Source organism: Clupea harengus, chromosome 8 (assembly GCF_900700415.2).
Source record: "Clupea harengus chromosome 8, Ch_v2.0.2, whole genome shotgun sequence".
NCBI lineage: Eukaryota > Metazoa > Chordata > Actinopteri > Clupeiformes > Clupeidae > Clupea > Clupea harengus.
In genome coordinates this window covers 17,061,729-17,083,836 of record NC_045159.1, presented here as the reverse complement: position 1 = coordinate 17,083,836, position 22,108 = coordinate 17,061,729, and the positions used below count along the sequence as shown (strand labels likewise).

Genomic DNA, 22,108 nt, shown 5'->3' with positions numbered 1-22,108 from the left:
TTAACTATATTTCCCCCCCTGAAACCATGCAACACCGTATTAAAACGATCTGTAATCTGAATTTGGCTGTCTTTATTTCTCTTCAATTTGTTGGAATGTTGTAGCAAATCACTTTATCGCCCCTATATGTATTCACAGAACTCTTGAATATTCTCTAAAAAGTCAACTTCATAGTGACCTAAAGACGTGCTTTGTTTGCTTTGACAAGTTTCCTCTTGGTAGGATTCCTCTCTGTGCTTTGGTGGGAAACTACAACCCTAATCTAATTAGCCTCTTGTCTGAAGGATATGAAGGCCTCCCCTGGCCATATTGAATGTACATTGCTACGGTTGTAATCAAAACCCTATGAAACTAGACCTCTGTGCGCATCTGTCTCTCGAGGATCTCAAAGCTTAAGGACTACAGCCACCTAGTGGACGGTGTTTTTCTGTGTTCGCAATCCATATTCCCACGCCCTGCCATCTGGTTAAGTGCCTTAGATTTATTTAATTCATTAATCATTCGTTTGGAAGTTACAATTTAGCAGTAAACTCTTAAGGGTACAACTTTATCACTCTGATCAGATTAAAATGGCAAAGCTCCCATGCTTCAGTTGTTACTGAAAGTATGAAGAGTGGAATGATTTCTGGTTTTCACAAGCAATAGTTGTGCATAGATAATCTGTTGACATGTAGCCAAATAACTAAAGATTGTGTCTGTTTAGCTGTTAAGCCTCACCATACGCAAGGCCTTTGTAAACGCGTGGGGGCGCTCCGTGGAAAACCTGACCGATGGATAAGAAGTCCACACCTTTGTAATGACATTAAGTTCTCAGGAAATACGCTGGCATAAGCAAATATGTCCTCGAGGTGGCATTTGCACCCAAGCCATGCTGTGCTGCCTGTGATGTGAACCGGCCTTGTGTTAGCACATGGTTTGCAGGGATCTATTTCAACAGGTTGTGAAACCTACGGAAGGCGGCGGCATATACCTACGCACGGATTTTGCTCCGCCTATCCCCTATGTTGTTGGTGATTCGTTACCCCCTTCAGGTTACTTTTGAAGCTGATGGATCAGTTGCGTCCGAGTCGCCCGTTTGTGGAGTGAAGGAAGTACTTGCCAATTAGGATGATGTGAATAAATGTAAGGATGAAACTCTTTCAGTTAGCCGGCGGACATGACGCCCACCTTAGTTGCATGTTTCGATGGAGTATGTCTGCTTGACCATCAAGGTAGGCAATATTTTGTATACTTGTTATTTATGGTTTATCTGCGTCAGAGGCTGAGTTTCGGTCGACAAATGTTTACCTAGACAGGTTAGTGAATGAAACACTTTCAAGCGATGCGAATATTTTGTCACAACAAGTTGGTTTATTTTGGCAAAGTAGGCTTGAAGGCATACAGGCATACTACCCAAAGCTAGTGTTTGCTGAGAAGGGAAAAAATGTCGAAACGTACAACCTAAGGCACCTGACCACTAATCTAGTTTTAGTTTTAAGCCGACATGGATGTAAACTAACATTATGTTTTACATAGAACAAATTGAAGCGTCTGGTTTAAACTAACAATTTATTTACCATCGCATAAATGCAAGCTTCAGCCATCCTGGTGTCCTGACTGAGAAACCACTGGTTTCAAACTCCTCTGGACAATTCCTGGTAACGTTTTTTTTCTTCCCAGCTCTCGCAATTTGAATAAAAACGTAAGGAAATAATTGATTTCCTCTCTGCCGCTCATGACGTTTGCATGTTTAATTTATAGAAGAGGGAAAGACTCCATTGTCATAGTTTTTCTTAGGAGGAAACCTGACGCTGCCTTTTGTGGTTAGACTGAAACTCTATAGTTCATGCAAAGCTCACACTGTCACTTTGCACCCAGGTAGACATGGGGGACATTTTTCATCATTTCAGAGTCTGAAACTCTACTCAAATGCAATACAAGTTTCTAGTTTCAGACACAAATAATATAATAGAAATAATAGAATAATTCATCTCTTAGTATAACGTCAACCTTAATGTGGAAACGTGAGCATCAATAACCCTACAAGTGTACTTCTGTCATTCCAAGCTTCCTGGCGTGCAACTCTGAATTATAAAAGATTTCATCATGCCAACTAAAACTCTGGTGTACTGGCAGCTTAGGCAGCACACACTCATGGTAACTGTGTCACATGGCAGATATAATGATGATTAAAAAAGACCCTTTGTTTTTTAATTCGTTGGTACCCACTGCTGTGGCGTGGTGTTCAGGGTGGGTACGAATATTAGTGTGTTATAAGATATAACACACGTTTTTGGTATTTTATATGTGCAGGTTTTTTAACCAAATCAATCATTACATGACACATGCTTACTTTACAAAGAGCTGATTGGCCTATTTTCTTTTTCCATGAAGTTGTTTACAAGTTGGTTGGTTGTGTACTTTTAATTCCTTGTACTGAACGATAGCTACTTCCGGCTAAAATTGTAGAATAAAGCATATATCTAGTATTGTAAAAAATGTCAGTGATTTGAGGTGGTTTGTGAACTGCCCCGGGTATGATCTTACCATAACTCCACTAAGGAGCATACATTTTAAGCAGCTTGTTCCGCAATGGAATGTAAATCATGCTGTATCCTGATTGGCTCTGAGCTGAACGATGAGGTGAGTGTGTGTGTGTGTGTGTGTGTGGTGTGTGTGTGTGGTGTGTGTGTGTCTGTGGTGGTGGGGGGGCTGGCTGGTGGTGGTGAGGCTCTTTGAGGGAGCATGAAAATGCCTTAAATTCCGTGCTCGCTCCGTCGGGTGCTCCGTCGGGTGCTCCGTCGGTGCTTCATGGGTAATGTCCTTTTTCTTAAGGGGGAGGCCAAGTGGTTGCTGGGTGATAATCATGAGGCCATCACCTTGTCCTCATCTGACTTTGGATGCCAGTAAGTTGAAGGGAATTATATTTTCGATACTCACTTAAATACATGAGGGAAAGGGTATTTCTGGCCTATGTACAGGAAAGCTTGAGGTACTCACATGACAAATTGAATCATGGGAGTCAAGGGACTTTTTTGTAGATAAGGTTCAGGATTTACGTATGTAAAGTTACCAGTTACTCCAGTTTCCAGCGTAAGATAGCAAAACCACTTTCTTAGTGTTAAAGCAAATATCAATTTGCTAGATACACATACTCTTTATGTTTAATCTTCTCATTGTAGAATTATAGGCAGTGTTGTGAGCATTAAGATTGTTAGTAACACTGGTAGATCAACAGATGCAACACATCTAAGCCAGTCCCAATAGAGAACATAAGGGTTCATGAGGGTCAGTGGAATGAAAACAAAGACATTTATAAACACTTATAAACATTTGAGAAATGCATCAGCATGATTGGTACTACATAAAATAGAATGTGTGTACAGTGTTGGGTTTCATACAGATAGACACTGTCTGTCTCTGTGCAATGCATTGGAATGTAAAACAAAATGGTTTTGCCTCAACCTCTGCCTTTCTGAGACACACAGTCTCCCCCTCACTCACTCACTCACTCACGCACATTGCTTATTAGTTTGCTCATCAAGATCACTTCCTAGAGGTAGAATCCCAGAACTGGTACTACCTGGGACGTCTTCAGGTGTGCTTTGCTGAACGGCTGTTAGCTCTGAGGGCCATAAAAGGAGAGGTGTAGTGTGCTCAGGTACAGTAATCCCACCCTTCCTGGCCATGCCAAGGGCTCAGGTTTCATATACCCTGATGAGAAAGTGTGTCTGACAGCCTGTCACCCGGACTAAAGGTTGCAGAGAGTTAAGATCATCTAAAGTGGCATTTACTGTACAGCCTTGTGCGTGGTGTTTGGAGCCATCATATAACTCAGCAGTGGTAACTCTTTACTGTACAGCCTCATCCATGGTCTTTGGAGCCATCATATAACTCAGCAGTGGTAACGCGCCGTCGTAATGGAGCCATCATATAACTCAGCAGTGGTAACGCTTTACTGTACAGCCTCGTCCGTGGTGTTTGGAGTCATCATATAACTCTGTAATGGTAACGCGCCGTCGTAATGGTGCTGCATGAGCAGGACATAGCGACATAACACAGACTTTTGTTTTTCTTTTGGGCTTTTGTTTTCACAATTTCACTGCAACAATTGCCTGCAGTTCAGATTTACCTGCTACTCGTTTCTCTCTCTCTCTCTCTCTCTCTCTTTCTCACTTTTCATCAGTGCGCTAGTTTTCTTTCTCATGTTGTCTTTCCTTACCTTCCCCACTGGTTTTACAAGGATTCCAGGTTACAAAGTTCAGGGCGTACTGCCCTGTAGCAGTGCTGTAAGGCTGAGGCCTAATCTCTCTGTAGGTTTCCCCCTTCTCTTAGTTTCACTCATTAGGCTGAGAAGGAGCACAGCTGAGTAGAGACAGTCGATGGCTTTTGCAGAGTGTAAATCTATGTCTTCATTTTCACATTGATAGACCAGGGGCTGTGTGTTTCCAAAGCCAAAGCAGTGTTGCTATGGCAGTCATGACCGTTAGGGAGTATTATTTTGAGCGGTGTCTCTTTTCGTTATGGCTTTCATCAAACAACAAGGCCTCTGCCCAACCCCTCCCTGTTTGCCATCTCTGGGAGGACAAGGCTTGCTACTAACAGCGTCTTTTTGCAAGTCAAATATTGAAGAGGATTAAACAAATGTCTGCTTGTGTATCTCCTCTCTCGATCTGTCTCTTTTCCTCGTTCTTTCCGAAACTCAATCACACTGAACAAGCTCTCTTCTGTATTTTTGTTGTTTGTTTTGTATTTTTTATTTTTTTCTGATTCTTGTGATGTGGTAAGCTTGGCGTCGCCGTAACAGTTTTGATCCAGCATGACCTGATTACCATAAAGGTCATTAGTCTGTGAACAAATCTTGAGCAATGCTCTGTTTGGTGTTGGGGTGAAGTAATGCTCTTACCTTCCTCGTAAAGAAAGGAGACCAAGGGTCTCGCTCTGTTTCACACGGCAAACAAACGGCCAGATTCTCAAGCACGTCTGTGGACGTAAACCCAGGGGTTACCCAAACGTTGCCCTCAGAGTCCTTACTCCCAAATCATACGCAAGTGGAGTGGCTAAAGACTACGTGTTTAATAACACAACACAAGGCTTGTCACAACTGAGTCATTAACACCTGGGAAGGGCGAATGTTAGCAAATATAAGTGTTAAGTCTTGTGAAGGGTTTGCATAGAAGTGAATCAATAACACTCAGAGCATTCAAATCCAAACAGATCAAAAGATTGATATCGAAGTGGTAGTTTTAATAAAAGGCTAAACACACATCTGGCCATGTCATGTTGTTTTGCTCACATTGTGGAAACTAATGGCTGTTGTTTTCCCCTAAATATCAGTACCTTCACAATACGCTCAAGGTGGAATGTTTTTATTTTTTCCAAGGAGGGTTTTTGGTTGTTGGTTGGTTGGTTGGTTGGTTGGTAATATGATCGTGGACTCCTTCAAATGCCATCTGCACAAGAGTAATATAACACCCACTGAGATGGAATTACCAGGTCCTGTTCAGGTAGCATTCTTCAGGGACACAGTTGAAGGGAAACATGTAGGCCACGGCTACCATAGTAGTCCGCCTTAAGCCATGAGGCTAACTTTAACGGTATGCCATTTTCTCAGTATCCACAATACAGTTTCAGATTGGCAACACTTTAATTAACCCTGCATGCTGGGACTGAAAAAATACATTTAAAACCTTAACGCATATGTTATAGAAACAGATTGTGAGAAGAGGAAGCAACAGCCCTATTGGCTGTCATCATTTGATCAAATAGTCAAATATTAATAGTGTACAAGAGCATGTAAGTCAAGCTAATATTTGCGTTTCTTTTGGCGATAGTAAATCTGATGGCAGGAACACAGTATGTGCCAGTTCTATTTGCTTTGTCTCGAAAAGCCTATGATGCACATTCTCCAACTGAAAAAAAATGTCAGTTCATATCATGGCCAAAAATAACACTTCAAGGTACATAGAGAGTCGACGCAAATCTCTCTCTCTCTCCTCCCTTGGTACACATCTAATAAGAGTTTAATTGGGTGATTAAGTCCACTGGGAAGAGAAGAAAATGTTTACATATCTTCACCAGTGGGTGTGAAGTTGGGCTTCCACCCATTTTCATACATTAAGAAGAAGTGTTACTAACCACACACAGGCCAAACAAAGTTTCCCTTAACAGCTGTTGTAAAGGGCTACATTGCAGGTAGAAGCTGTATGTAAAAGGGGGGAATCTTTTTGCCGATTCGAAGGAGAATCGAGTTTCCAGGTAATTATCCAAGTTCTAGAACTAAACAAAAAGAAACAAGCATTCTTTAGTTGTTCTTCAGATTCCACCCCAGGGGCCTATTCTCATGCTTCCATTTGACAATACATGGGAAAATGATAATGGTGTCTATTTGAGCACAGGTAGTTAAGGGCGTTGTAAAGAAGCATGTTGGGCAAATCATGATCCTAGTAACCTTTTTATATCAGAACTTTTCCCATTTTTTCCCCCCAGTTTGTTCATAATGTACTTTTTTTTTTATCATAGCTTAACTTCATGTTTATAGCTTGTGCTCGCTATCTTTACAGTTAACTCATTTTCTGATGACACGATCTCAGATAAATCAGTGCATTCCAAGTCTGTATATGCTGCTGGTTGAAGAAGTCAATATTGGTGACACTAATGGTGTGACACTAAATAGAGTGAAACTTTTGGAAATAACGCGCATAATACCCCTGTTACATTTGCATGCCACAATAGTAGAACCGAGCTTGAATGGTAAGCTGCGCATGAAAGGTTACTCTCCAGTATATGTAGACCAGTACCTATATGTCTCGAAGGGGGGAAATGTAGTTCTGCAAACTACCTGGCCACATTCTGTCATGATGTGCTTTGTTTTGCTGCAGTAAAGCACCTTTTCCTAAAGCACCAGCCTTCAGGGATTGTGCTGGCCATTTCACCACGGTAACGGAATCCTGACCCAGTACAAGTGTTACCGCATACCAGATTTCATATCCGACTTATCCTCTCAAAAAGCTCTCTCTTTCTTTTTCTCCCTCTCTCTTTCTCTCTCTCTCTCTCTTTCTCCCTCTATCTCTTTCCCTCCTTCATCCAGCCTTTGCCCTTAAGCTCTCTTCTGTAATTTGGCCAATGTGTTTGGAGTTGAAGTGAAGGTGTGAATTTGAATGAATGCTTCATGCGAATGTTTGGTTGTTGGACTGGTCAGGTTCGGCCCTTGGGTGTCATGTTTATGAATGAGTAGGTATTTTTTCTTAAGTTGAACCGGAAGATACACACCATGCCATGGCTGCTATGGTCTGATTCACACCTTAAAACTGTCAAACTGATCTCTCATGGGAAAACTGACTCTGAGAAGCGGGTTTACAAAGCCGACCTGTGCTCATGGGCTATTTATCCTGAGGATGTTTTTCGAAAGTGTGGTGTGAAAGATGTTTTGTGCCCTATTGTGGACCTGTTGTGCCCTTGTCAACTGCCTTTGTGACCGTTATTAGCCCTCAAACAGGAGTGAGTCATTCTCAGCAGTGCCTAGCCAATAGAGTGTATAAATAAATAGGCCTCTGGTGTTTGTTTGCTAGGCCTAATCCTTTGTCTCTCTGCTCATAGGTAGGTGGGTTGGGCAGGTCATGGAGTTGATCCACAGAAAAGGCATCACAATTCTGTGAAGCTAGAAAGAAGGAAAAAAAAAAGTCATAAATCCCTGCCGAGAACCGAAACCGGAGGATAAAGAGGAAATACCCATAAGTCACCCAGTACTCTGATACAGCTTTCACTGCTCATAGCCAAGGTGTACTGTGAGAAAATCATATATCCACTCAGACCATTAGTCAGGCCATTCACCTTACGTCACTCAGATGTACACAATTGCATTTGATCGAGAGTTTTGCAATACCTCGTTGAGTGTCTTTCCTGATTTGTTGACAGTAAAGCAGGTTGTTATCTCCATTAGGAAAGTTAAGGAGGTGTTAGGGGCTTTTGTAATGTGTGAAGTTCAGGGGAGTGCCCTGGGCGTCCTCCCCATTCTACCCCCCCCCCATTTGCCCCAGCAGCTTGGCTGCGTTCCATGAGCAAAGGACCCTGGGAATGAATGGTACCCCGGCCCTGTCTTTCTTTGAAGCTGGCCTGGAATGTGAGGCCTTTTTTCTCTCTCTCTCTCTCTCTCTCTCTCTCTGTCTCTGTCTCACTCACTCACTCACACACACACACACACACACACACACACACACACACACACACACACACACACACACACTCTCGCTCACTCTCTTTCTCTTGTTCGGACACCATTATCAACAGTGAAATATTCCCTCAGCTTGTCTCCATTGTGCTCTGGCGAGGAGAGACGTCACGGCCGGTGCAACTGGAGGTCCCTCACTGGGTGTCCAGTGCGGAGGGAATCGGAAGGAGGAGGCTCTCGTTCCCATTCTCTCGTTCGCTCCCCGTCGGCGCTACTGTCTGCTTCAGCAGGTTTCCGTTTCAATAAAGTTTCACAAAACCTCCTCTCAGTCCGTAATTGCATCCCAGTGAGGCACGGCACATGGAGTACTGCGTACCGAGCGGATTTTACTTTCATTACAGTCGGGATCAGCTTTGGGTAAGAGGTTGGGGTACTTTACTGTTCTTTTACTATACTGCTGTAACAAATGTAATGGATGTTGTTGCACGTGTGTTAAATTCACGGGTTGTGTATAGGCATCCTCTGTCCTCTGTCCTCTGTGTTTGTCTGAGCTGTTCGTCACTGGATGTCAGTCCAATTACTTCCACTTGAGCCCTTCCATTTGTGAGTGTGTGTGTGTGTGTGTGTGTGTGTGTGTGTGAAAGTGTGTGTGTCTTTGTGCGAACTGTGTCACCCCTCTGCACATGACAGCCATGTGTCCTCTTTGGACATGCGAGGAAGGTTTTTTGAAATGGGGAGGGAACCTTTTCTGAAATGTTTGGTTTGGATTAGGTGGACTTTGTTGTTTCTCAGATTGTCAGAAAACATTCGTTAATCTTTAATAGCTAGGCATTCCGTCGATGTGGCAGTCCGTGTTGTGTGACATTGTGAAGCTGTTCTGAAGTGCACCTGCGTAGTCTAACCCTAGCTTCCACTATCCATAATTGCAAAAACAAATAGCATTATTTGGGAGTATCTGGTATTTACTTTTGTAGTCTGTATTATGCATATTAATATCCATATTGAAGAATATTGGTGTTTTTCATATTCTTTCGAAGTGGTTGCAACTCATGTGAATTCCTCCCCCACAAGAATGTATCACATTGGCTCCATGTTCATTAACATTCCAATGGTCAGCAAGACCTTTCCTGTGTGCAGACCCTCACACCTTTCATATCTAGGTAGACCCCATACTGTTCCCCTTATTTATATGCCCCACCTTACACCTTACACCTTGAACCAGACCCCCAGACACACCCAGTGTGTTAAGTTGTGTAGTGTACCTTCCTACAACTGAAATGTAACTTTTAGAGAAGAGAAGAACATGTGCAAAACATGGTGAAGAGAACTTAGGTTTGCCGTGTGGAGACACCGAATACTATGCGTGGTGAGAAAAGGAGCAAGGAGTGGTGCTGGGATGATGAGGAAACATGGCCACCTTTGAAGACAAGGCCAACACAGAAGAGGCACTACACTAAGGACAATATCTCCTAATCATCCCTCCTTCTCTCTCTCCATCGTAACGTGTCGTGTGTGTGTGCTTCAGGTCTGTCTCATAGAATACGCAGAATAAACCGGCACCCTACCCATCAGACCATTTGATCGAGTCCTTTGCTAAATCACACAACTGCAACTAACTTCAGTTAAAATAGATGATGTCTGTTACAACAGTGGTGTTTTCACATGAAATTTGTGGGAACACGCCAACCTTTAAGTTGGTGTTACCACCGAACTCCATGATCTTCCACTATCAAGAAAACATTCTTGAATGTACTGTATAGTAATGCATTCATTAATGTATTCATTTATCTTCCAAACCTTTTTTTTTTAACTGTGATAATACACTTTCAGGACGACACCCCGTGTGTTTCTCACCTATACCATGCCATAATGACTCAATCTCATAGATGTTGATATTTCACTCCATGCTATTTGTAATCGTGAGTATACTGTGTGTAGTTAAGGACTGGATCAGTTAAAAAAATGAATAAGCCTGGCCATCAGTCTTCTGAATAGAATATGCATTGACCTCAGTCAGAGACTAATCCAGTAAGCATTATCACATGATTAATCCCCAAATATATAAAATATTATAAAAGGAATTCCACACATTTTTGATCACCCTGACATGGACCTCAAAGACCTGGAGTCTGAAATTAAATAAAAAAGACCTGTTTGAGACATTTTTAATCAAAACAAGCCATTTTTTTTCATTTGTTCAATGAAGGAAATGTTTGGAGATGTTGGCATGAAAACATTCATTTTTCATTTTCTCAATTCGTGGATTTCTCTCTTGATTCCATCATTATCCAAGTCAAACTAATTTGCCCCCCCCCCCCCCCCCCCCCCCTGGCTCAACACTTAAGACTTTAAGTCATCCTGACAGGGAGCTGCAAGGCACAAGTCGACAAATTGGGTCTTTTAAATTCCAGACAAACTGAGCATGAGCTAAAATAAGATTCGCGTTCTAATTATTAGGTTAAGGGAAGGGCATTTCTGAGTGCTTGACTGTACCAAGCACTGTGCTATCAAAGCTTTTTTTCTTTGAGTTTGTTTTAAATGAAAAACACCATATCGTGCCGATGCGTTTGATAATCCAAATATCCTGAGTACAAACAGTAACGGCGTTCCATTGAAATTTCTAAAACTTTTCATTTAAAATTTTTATTCCATCAAAGAAATTGTTCCTGACTGGATTTGGTCTTTTGGGCTAATGGGTTAATTGTTGTGGCAGTGGCAGACACGCAGGGTTGAGAACCGAACACAACCACACATGTTATTTTTAGTTAACACACATCCTGTATGGCCATGGGGGAACACCTATTTGTACGGTATGCATCACTTGTGTAGCAGTATCAGCCGGGGTGTTCCCTCACCACCAGGGCATAGCCTGACCATTTACATTCAAGGAGAAGAATTATATCCATGGTTTGCTGCATCGTTTATCCACAGCAAGGCCAAGCCTCAGATGTAACAAAGATGGTCATAAGTCAGTACCACAGTACTTATGATAATGAACAGTCTGCCTAAGACAGGACTGACTGCATGTCAGGCATCAGACAAAGCTTTAGCAAAAGGGTGTGTTTACGCTGGCACCTGACTGGGGGGAGGAGTGTGGAATAGGGGCGAGACTGAGAGGAAACTGCTGGTCATGCGTGACAATGCGGACTACTAGCTGAGGGCTATGGAGGCATTATGAGGGGAATTGGAAGAAGGAAGACCAGTAACCTTATTTGTTTTGTGGTGTGTGTGTGCGTGCGTGCGTGCGTGCGTGCGTGCGTGCGTGCGTGCGTGCGTGCGTGCGTGCGTGCGTGTGTTTTGGTGTAGCCATGTGCCATTTTGGAAAGTGAAAGCCAGTTTGCAGCTGTTCACATGCTGATTCAAAAGATCGTTGACCATGTTTTCTTTTTCCTCCATAGGTCCAGGAGGAAAAATGACATAGGTCTTACGTCCCAATCAAGTCAGCTTCCTGAGCATCTCTCTTGTCAGCCTCCGTTTCACACGAGTCCATGTTTTGCCCGGACCCCACATGGATTCGTTCAGCTTCCCCTTCGAAAGGATGAGCAACCTGGACATGCACCCTCTGAGTTTCCCCATCAGTCGGCTGTCCCCCGCAAAGTCCTCAGGCAGCATCGACCAGTACACCCACCACCACGGCAAGGGCGACTCTGCCTACAGCTCATTCTCTGGTGGCTCCAACGCGCCTGATCTCTCCTCGCCCTTCTTCCCTGACGACCTTCACGCCCACAACCTTCAGTATGCAGACTTCAAGTACATGAATGCTCCGTTCAACTCGGGCGCAGAGTCTGAACCCAAGAGTATGGACCAGCTGTATCGCTCCATGGAAACCCTCACTAGACGGAGTAACCAGGAAGATGGCAACTGCAGCAATGGCAACCAGCAATGTAGCAATAAACAAACATCTATCCAACCCCCACCCCCACCTCCACCGCCACCTCCTCCCCCTGCTCGACTTGATAGCTTGGTCATGATCAGGAACATGGAGAACTTCCGGGAACGGCAAAGCCCCGAAGGGCAACTGAGTGACAGGTCGCACCACCAGAGGGCCCAAATGACGCCACCATCAATTCCCAGCATTCCCTGTTCTGGCCCAGAGGCAGCCTATCCCCTCCCGGTCCCACCGTATTACCAGGGTGAGCCAGTGAACCGAGACGCCGCCTCTGCTCAGCAAAAGTCGTGGAACACATTAAGCCGATTGGCCCAGAAGCACCCAAGCCTGACGTCGGAACATCACAACCAGCCGTCTGGCCAGGACTGCGTTATTCCGGGAGAGGTGCAGCGCAAGAGGGCACACTCCGCCTACGCGGCCCTGCCCCACGTGCCGCAGAGCTCGGCAGACCACTGGCAGCAGCATCCTCCTCCTCCTCTTCCTCCAAGCTCAATCAACGGAAGTATCCAACACAAAGGGCACTTCTACTTTCTGATGGGCGTTTGCAAGACAGAGGGATCAGCTGGGGCCAGGCCCTTGACCAACGTTTCAGATAACTCCTGTGTTGACCCTCATAAGTCTATGGAGAGATTCCATGGTGTAGAGGGTATGCCGAGGACCACCAGTCACAGGCGTAACAGTTATGACACACTGAGCGAAAGAGAACATTTCCCCCGTGCTCAGGAGCTGAGCGTGAGGAAGCAAGATGATGAGTACTTTGGCAACTCTCTTCACAGTAACAACCCGGTCCCACATATTTCAGATGCCCAAGAACCAGGGCAGAGACTCTTAGGTAGGGAGATCACAAGCAGACATCATAGCTCTGCCCATCCAATTTTCTATTGTGGTCCAGAGGAAAGTGTCACGAATGTGCAACCGCCCAGCCAACTGACGCCGATCCCGCCTCCCGTGTCAGATCCACCTGTTCACGTGAAGCAGCAAGAGGAGCAGGAGAGGAAGTTTAGGAAGCAGCCTTTAAACGTGCCCCGTGAGAAGATAACCAAGGAAACCACCCCACTACTGTATCACCTCACGGGGGCTCTCATGAACAGGTTCAAAAACGATTCTGATTCTGGAATGAGCTGTAGGAATCTAGAACAGAACAGCGGAGCCCTGCAACAGCCAGAAAAAGAGCGATCCAACGTGAAGGAAGTGAAAGGCACTAATATCTGTAGCGACGAGCATGAAGACTCTAAGATTACACCACCTGTGGACACGAGTCTAGACGACTTCTCTTATCCCTGCAACACGCTGGACGACTCCTTTAAAAAATACTACAAAGAGAAGCTAAAAGACGTCCAGTCCAAGGTGCTCCGGGAGACCTCTTTCAAAAGGAGGGACCTGCAGCCTCACAAGATAAAACAGAGGCGCGAAGAGCAGCACCCCGTCCTTCAGGTGTTCCCTTCCTCCCAGGACCCTCTGCACATAGTAGATAAGCTCAGTCATCCTCGGCCCCAGCAACAGTCGCAGGTGTCAGACACCAGGAGTAGGAAGGAGAGCCCCGCAGAGAACCTCAGGGAGTCTGAGATGAGTGGAGGAGAGAGTGACAAACCAGTCGGGAAGGAGAAGGAAATGAAGGCTGTCCAGGAGAACGATATAAGGAGTGAGGAAACGGGGAAGGTACTCAAAGTTGCCCAGCCTCAAGTGCCGCGCATCGGAGGCCGAAAGCGCCTGACCCAGGAGCAGAAGAAAATGTGCTACTCTGAGCCGGAGAAGCTTCACAAGCTGGACGATGTGCCGACCCACAAGCCCTCGAACTCGCTCGGCAACGAGGGAGAGTGTCTGCTCACAGAGGATGACCTCAGTGAACAGGGTCTGGTGGCCGCCAGGAGGAAGCTGTTCGAGACCCGGGGTCGCGCCCTCTCGGCATCGAACTTATCAAAGACCACCCTGAAGCACCTCCAGCACAAGGCCCTCATGGCCTACATGGAGCGGAAGACGGGTCAGAAGGCAGTCGAACCCCAGCAGCCTTGTCCTCAGGTGCCCAGCCAAAGGCACTCCACAGCAGGCAGGACGTCTGACTGTGGCCTCAGGCTTCACCACAGCAATGGAGGCCCGAAGAAGAAACTCCACAGGCCTCTCTCTGCTGGCCGCATCTTAGACTCTTCCTCTAGCTCCATCCGGTATGCCCAGTTCAGTTCCACTTCATCTAGTGAGCATTCCCGACAGTCCAGCTGGAAGGAGGTGCTTCTGTCGTCTCCAAGTAAAGCTGCCTCTGTGGAGAGTCTCCTGGATCAACCGGAACAGTCCGGATTCTTCCGCGCTCGCTCCAAGTCAACACCTGATGCCCTCCAGGTCTGTGTCAAAACACGTAAAGTCATACTTGTGTGTTTGTTTATGTGTATGTGTAAGTGTTTGAGGGAGGGAGGGAGGGAGGGAGAGAGGGAGAGAGAGAGAGGGAGAAAGGGAGAGAAGGAGGGGGTGGTGGGAGAGGGAGAGATCCACACGGGTATGCACATACCAACTCTAAACAGTCTAAACAGTGTTTTAGTTGCTTGATGACCGTTTCAGTAATTATGTTATAATCATATAGCGTTCCTATTGTTACTTGACTACTGTGTGTCATAATCGCAGATTCAGCACTTAACAAAAGTATTTTGTTCTCTATAGGATCACATGAGTATTAGTGACGCGTCATCGTCAGATTCATCAAGGTGAGTGCATATCTTTGCCCTTGGAGTCAATATATTATTATGTATTATTGTTAATACTTTTGATCATATTACATGATGTTTAGTATAAATAACCAGATTTTGTAACCTTAAATAGTAAAACGGGATAACTTGCAGGTCCCATTTGCAGGTAACAAGGCATAGCAGAGCCGGTGATTGTGCAACCTTTAGGTCAAGTTGTTGTAATTGTATGATTTGGTCTGACTTGGCTTATTGTATGTGCACAGCACTCTGAAAGGAGACTTAAACGCAGCGGCGGATCTGACCCAGACTGCTGCTTGTGGTGTTCCTGAGGAGCGCCGTCGGGTCGTGGCCCCGAGAGGGAAGTCAATGGAGGAGCTGGGCGTGTCAAAGGTCATCAGGCCTGTTTGTCTGAGCCGGAGCTCGGAACAATTGGACCAGTTCCGTGGCAGCGGCAGGATGCACAATTCAACGAATCCCAGCTCCTACCAAAGCACAGAGAAAAGAAGCGTGGCGGTCTCAGGCGGGGTCTCAGGCGGGGTCTCAGGCGGGGTCCAGCCTGGCCAATGGACACCGAGAGGGACTGGGCACCAGGAGGAGGGGGTGGAGGCCATGCAGACGGAGAACCGGCACGCCAGGGGTGATTCCACCTCCAGTGTGGTATCTCTTCCTGTGGATGCAGTGGCACAGTCCTATGGTCTGATGTCCACAGCAAAGCTCAGACAGTCTTCACAGGAGGGCAAACCTTTGTCAAGGTATTTGAGGACACTCAAGGCCATTGAGCTTACTAGTAAAATACCCCCAATACCCCAACATCATATTATATAATATACTCAATTCACATTTTTAGCTTTTAGACTATATTTTATCATCCCATAATTGTCATCTTGTTGATTTAAATTCATTACATACAGACAGGAAATAAGTGCTAGGTATAAATAAAGGGTTACTTAACATTTGCAGGTATTTGAAGCATTGTTTCACGTTGTCGTGTGCCGTCTTTACCCAGTCTGTCTCAGGCAGAGCCTCCAGTGCCCTCTCAAGTGAAGGAGTGTTTACCTGTGGATGTGGCTGAGGCAAAACAGCCGGACTCCTCTTATGAGGTGGTCCTCAGCCATGGAGTAACCACCGATCCCAGTCTGTGGCCTTCCTCACTTGATGATGATGATGATGGGGAAGATGAAGATGAGCATTCATCTTCTTATGACACCATGGGAATGGAGAGAACACACAGCTCAGCCCCGTCGTCACAGTCAAAGTCTAACGAGCGGTTGACGCCGTCTCCCAGGGCAACTCCTGTTGCTGAGACCAACGCAAGTACAGGGGGGGAGAGGGAGGAAGAGAGCCAGCAGGAGGGAGACATGAAAGATGGGGAGCAGGAAGTCGCATCAGCGGGGGGAACTCCGGCAGAAGAACCGGAGAAGAACGCCCCTCCCCCACAGCAGAAGCCACAGCATCAGTGGGCGGTGCTGGTTCAGGAAGTGGCCGCGGCCGACCAATCCCTGGCACGTTTGCTGCGCCCAGTGGCCAATCGCAAGACCGCTCTGATGCTCATGGAGCAGCTGCTGTCAGAGGACACTCTTCTGATGGAGGAGCACTACAAGAAGAGGCAGGAGGAGAGAGCTGAGAGGTGAATGCTCACTTTGACACGCACGTCATGGAGCAGTTATATAACCTAGCGTCTCATGCTGTGGCTTTTATGACATCTTTCCACATGCCTTATCTTATCCCGCAGCCTCTATTGTTTAATTGTGTGCCAGGGAAAAGGGAATCGAGCCTTCCACTGTGTCATAAATCTTACCACTCATGAGACACAACATGTGGTGCTCAACAATGGCAGTGCAATGACCGTCTTAACCCTATTTTAAACTGCTTGCTCATTGCTTATTAGTGAAATTATAGTAGCTTGTATTGAACACTGTCACTTACGCCATTAGAGTTAGGGCTAGAATGTATCACTACAACTGCCTTTATTGTTTTAACTCTGTTGTGTGCATCTCAGTTAATAATTCTGTTTCTTCATTTAAGTGCGAATGCTGTTGAGGAGCAGCCTGACCTCTCCTCCAGTAACTCTGAAGATGTCAGCACTGAGCTCCAGCAGGAAGCTGCTGAGAGGATATCTGATGCGGATGTGATTGAGAAAAAGGTACCTTTTTTCAATATTCTGTGGGAACTACACAATACATACATTCACTTTTGGTAATACATTTAATTAAATTCCCCTTAGATAATATTGAAATGCAGACACAGACTTTAATTATTATTTAGCTACTACATTTAACAACAGCAATTAATATCACTTTGTTAACTACAAGTAGTAGTTCATGATTGTAGTTGATTTTTAGGTTAATGTATGTTGGATTCTTACTTGTACTAATATACAGTATACTGTAAGTATGTATGAGTAAGGCTACCATTGGTCTGCTGTGATTTGTGCTGATGTACCTTACCTGACCTGCTCTCTCTCTCTCTCTCTTTCTCTTTCTCTCTGTGTGTGTGTGTGTGTGTGTGTGTGTGTGTGTGTGTGTGTGTGTGTGTGTGTGTGTGTGTGTGTGTGTGTGTGTGTGTGTGTGTGTGTGTGTGTGTGTGTGTGTGTGTGTGTGTGTGTGTGTGTACAGAGGCAGATGCTGGGCTGTGTGGAGGAGCGTCTGAGAGTCCTTGGGCAGCAGCGCTCCTGTCTGCAGCAGGAGGAGGAGGAGAACGGGGCGCGCGGGGCGGCCATCACGGCCCTGGTGGCGGAGCGCTGCGTCCCCACTGAGCAGGAGCGATACGCGCTTTTCATCGGCGACCTGGAGCGCGTGGTCAGTCTGCTGCTCTGCCTGTCCGCCCGACTGGCACGCGTGCAGAACGCCCTCAGCGCCGTGGACGAACACACGGACCAGGAGGAGAGGGTAAGAGGAGCGCTCCACTGGGTCAGGGCCATCAATCACAGAACACAGATTTGGTCAGACTAACTTGTCATCAAATGTCACATACCGAACATTTAATACATGAGGACACTTGGATGGTTAGCTAAAAGAAATTGGAATTGGAGAAAAAAGACAACCATGAACAAGTCAAATGAACACATTTGAATTGTGTAAATATTGTATATGCATTTATGTAAATATGTAGCCTACTCGTGATTACATTTGTGATTATGCTGTTTATTCACTTTTGTCTTTTTAAAATCTTTAAATATGACTTATTATAACCCTGAAGACATTCACTGGTTAACATGGGTTGTAATCTGCTGCCTCAGTTCTTTGAAAGTTGCCACTGTAATCAGCAGTGTTGCTGTCAACGGTGAGTCATCGAAACTGCAGGCCAGTTTCGGTGGGTGTTTTCTTCATCACACTGCCCTCTAGTGGCAGAAATCTGAACACCATTTTGAATGTCAAATTCCACAGATGGGAGGTCAACCTTCTGGCGTCACTTATAATGCGGAATGCTTTGTTCATTAAGGCCGTAAACAACGGTAACAATCCTACACATCAATTAAATTCAATTAAATTCAATTTTATTTATATAGCGCCATAAGAATACAATTGTCTCTAGGCGCTTTACAGAGCCCAGAGCCTGAAACCCCCTTAGTGCAAGCACAATGGCAACACGGGCAAGAAAAAACTCCCTGTTAGTCAGGAAGGAACCTTAAGCAGAACCACGGCACATAAGGGGGAACCCATCTGCTTGAGGTCGGCCGGGTGGAGATAGGAAGGGGGGAAGGGGGGAGGGTTGTGTGGTAGAAGGGGAAGGGAAACAACAGGTGTTGTACATAGCCTGCATTTGGTAGATGTACATAATATATATACAGGCATCCAGTGGTAAATACATGATACAGACAAGACCAGTTTAGTGGATATACACTGTGCTGATAGGGTTACTATTACAGGGGTAAGGGGAGTAGGAACAGAGAAACATGTCGATGGTGGCAATAATATATATTGTATATAAATGCTAGCATAGGGTATGAGGTAGAGTAAGTGTACGGCAGTGCGGTGGCGGTGGGTGCAATTGGTCGAGGGTTTCTGCAGGTAGACCGGGTGGAGAGACTACAGCAGTGTCCCATGGCGAATGACATCAGTGCCTCTATTGTTAAAGGACCTATTATCAGGCCGTCAATTCCAATAATGACAGGGTAGGGATTTCCCCATGGGTGTCCTAAAAGTGCTAGAGGCAGAAAGTGGTTTTTGGCGATGCAAATGACTGAGAAAAATGTGTCACAAATTTGATGGGGACATGGGCTCTGTGTCCTCAGTATATTTGACACCTGTGTGTATTCCCCTCAATGCCCCTGATGGCCGACTCATTCTGCTCTCTCTCTCTCTTTCTCTCTCCCTCTCTCTCTCTCTTTCTCCTCGTGCAGGAATCCCTGGACAACCGCCACCATCTCTTGTGCAAGCAGCGAGACGACGCCAAAGACCTGAAGGACAACCTGGACCGGCGCGAGCGCGTGGTCTCCATATTCTTGTCCAAACACCTGACAGATGCCGAGCTGCAGGACTACCGGCGCTTCGTCCAGACCAAGGCCTCGCTGCTCATCCGCCAGAAGGACCTGGACGAGCGGCAGCGCCTGGGGGAGGACCAGAGGGAGGCGCTGGTCCACAGCCTCCCCCCTTAGACGAGGGGGGGAGGGGGGGGCTGGAGAGGAAGGCTCATCTGGCCAGCTGCTCCTCAGGGTTATCCTGCAGTGCTGACCCCTTATCTCTCCAAACATGATGCTGTGTCGTGTGAAGCTGCCTATATACAGCAGCATACACTACGTATATATTCTGCGCCGCTTCCTGTTTGTGGAAGTGTAGGACTCTTGGACCTCGGTGCTGTTTTATTCCCTCATCTGAGTACTTGCTTCAGTTTGCATCACATTTCACACAAGCTTTAAGGCTTTTGAGCGTGGTTTGGAATGGGTGCTGAATATGAAAAGGCTGTCCCCGGTAACGTTTGTAAATATTAATTTCATGAATGAAGGCACTCTAGACAAAACCAAAAAAAAGGAAGAATGAAAAAATGAAGAAAAGCACTTTGATATTTCCATGCACTCGTATACTGTATGTCTCTCTAAGGTCTCCTCTGTGTGTTTTAATCATTCGGTGCCTTTATTTATTTCAAGTTTTATGTTTGTAATGGCTGTCCACGGACGGCGTGATCATAAAAATGCGAATTTATCACAATTCAGTGGTATTATGATCGTATCTTTAAATCAGTAAGTAAATATTTATCCTTTTATTTCAACAGTTGCCTTTATATTGTACTGTGCTATACAATCCCAGAGGCATTGATGCCACCACAGAAACACCAATCTCTTGAATGTTAAATGTTTTTCAGTTATTTCTCACACAAACCCTACTGGCAGGATTACAAGTCTCTGGTAATAAATGTAAACTATTCATCTATACATAGACTGGATACATTTCTGACCTAGTTTGGACACTGGATTGTCCATTGTGTCATTTACTTATTTTGTCAAACTCCCTAAATGCATGGATGACTCTAAACATTATGAAAGGTTGGACTGAAGCAACTTTTGAGACGGGCGTAAATTATGTGTCTGAGACATATTCAAAGCTTTCTGGATTCACTGAATTCAGGCAAATGTCGAGCTTGAAGGGATTTGTTCTTGGGCTATCACCACCCTTCCTACATAATAATCATTTCTCAGATGTTTATCAGATACAGACGTCTCTCAAAGAAAACAACACACTTAAGCTACCCAACGTGTGCATCTAGAGTATACCAGAGCTTGTCTGTCTTTTTATTTTGAAGGCGTACAGTACAGGGTACATGAACTCAGCGAGCTGAATGTTGTTTATGGTTTCCCACTCCCTTTTTCACAAGCGATTTGTCACAAATGAGTTTTCTAAAATATCTAAGGAATATTTTCCAGCAACCTTTTCTCCTGAGATTTATGCCCACTGACATTTCAGTTGGATAAACATAATGGATGTTTGTGTTGGCCTTTGCTCAGAACGTGACCTCAAAGGTTAAGTGACCCTATGTCTCAAAGGGGCTGTGTTTATACGGCCACGAAGGAATTTGAAAAACAACCAGCGCTGCATTACATTACGTTACAGAAACCGTACAACCAACAAAGGAGCACATTCTTGCTTTCAATAAGTGCACACTAATTTCCTGTTATGTATGCTACATATGCACACACATGTTCCATTGATTTATTTCGTTTTGATCTGCATTTCACGACAGGCGTTTCTTTGTTTTGCCAGCATTGCTGAAGTGGGCTGGTTTGTTGTTGTGTGTTTGGATAGGACAATGCCATGGGCAAGATGGGGTTATGTAATGAGACTCATGGCACTAGTTTGTCACATGGTTGCGGTCTTTGTTTGTTTGGATATCACATCTATCTCACCGTCAGTTTGGAATCGACATAAACAAGTGTACAACATATCATTTAGCCGTCCATTTGACTAGACTGACTGTTCTTTTACTTGAAAGGACTTTGTAGTTATTTTTTTTTCTTTTGTTAATGTTTATGAGTTTCTTTGTTTTGTTATGATGTGAATGAATAACACATTTCAGTTTCATGTTCAATTGAAGCTATAAGTTGCTTTACTGTCTCTTCATACACAGAGAAAAATCATATGTGCTGTGCCTTATTAAAATCAGGCAATGGTTGACCATGACTCAGTGTAATTTTGGATTGGCAGCTCAGCTCCTTCTTCAAGTGGTATCAGTTATGTCAATATCCACAAATGATTTCAAATTTGCAAACTTGCTTTTCATTGTCCTGTTATACCTTATCTCAACTTTAGAGTATAAAAAAGAGAATGCTTGTTGAAATAAATGGATTAATAGACTCCCTTTAATTAATGGATTAATGTACTAAGAGAAAGCAGAAGAGTCTCTTGTGGTTGGCGGACATCGTGTTGCTTCAGTGTGTGACCTTGTGTCATTTGGGAGGGAACGTAGAGGGTTGAAGACCTAAATGTAGAACTGTTATTGACAGTGAATAACTTAAAAATAAAGTAACCGCAAGGTCAACAAAGTGGAATGCAAAGCATTGCCAAGACGCTTGGTTTTTACATTTTAACTTCCTCCATCCTAGATCATACTGCATAGTTTTGCAAAATGAAATCATATGACAGTGAATTACTGGTGTGGGTTGAATGAGTGAACCATGGTGTTTTCAGATCCATCTATGGCTGAAAATAAAATTAAAACAATAACATGTAAGTTAAATATAATGTATTACCAATGAACATATCACTCCACTTTGCAAACTTATTTACATTTACATTTAGTCATTTAGCAGACGCTTTTGTCCAAAGCGACGTACAAGGGAGAGAACAGTCAAGCTAAGAGCAATAAAAAAGCATGGTGTAACAATAAATACTACTTTACATGAGAATTAGAAAACTTATAATTGTTAAAAACCTTACCTGATCTTAGATCAGCCTGGTAAAC

The 22,108-nt window shown here is 44.7% G+C and overlaps 1 protein-coding gene across 1 annotated transcript; it reads left to right on the top strand.

The window, feature by feature from the left end:
- The first annotated feature begins 833 nt into the window (after nucleotides 1-833).
- shroom1 (shroom family member 1) lies at nucleotides 834-21,319 on the top strand. Its single transcript, XM_012827613.3, has 8 exons — nucleotides 834-1,211; nucleotides 11,548-14,372; nucleotides 14,688-14,731; nucleotides 14,977-15,465; nucleotides 15,720-16,340; nucleotides 16,739-16,856; nucleotides 17,329-17,601; nucleotides 19,056-21,319. Exons 2-8 carry the CDS (start codon nucleotides 11,658-11,660, stop codon nucleotides 19,308-19,310), a joined length of 4,515 nt encoding a protein of 1,504 aa, XP_012683067.2. The 5' UTR covers nucleotides 834-1,211; nucleotides 11,548-11,657; the 3' UTR covers nucleotides 19,311-21,319.
- Nucleotides 21,320-22,108: the final 789 nt, after the last annotated feature.

Coding starts and splice junctions, on each gene's coding strand:
- shroom1 (XM_012827613.3), top strand. CDS start 11,658: ATGGATTCGTTCAGCTTCCCCTTCGAAAGGATGAGCAACCTGGACATG. Junction 14,373..14,687: donor CAACACCTGATGCCCTCCAG/GTCTGTGTCAAA, acceptor TGTTCTCTATAG/GATCACATGAGTATTAGTGA. Junction 16,857..17,328: donor CGGATGTGATTGAGAAAAAG/GTACCTTTTTTC, acceptor GTGTGTGTACAG/AGGCAGATGCTGGGCTGTGT.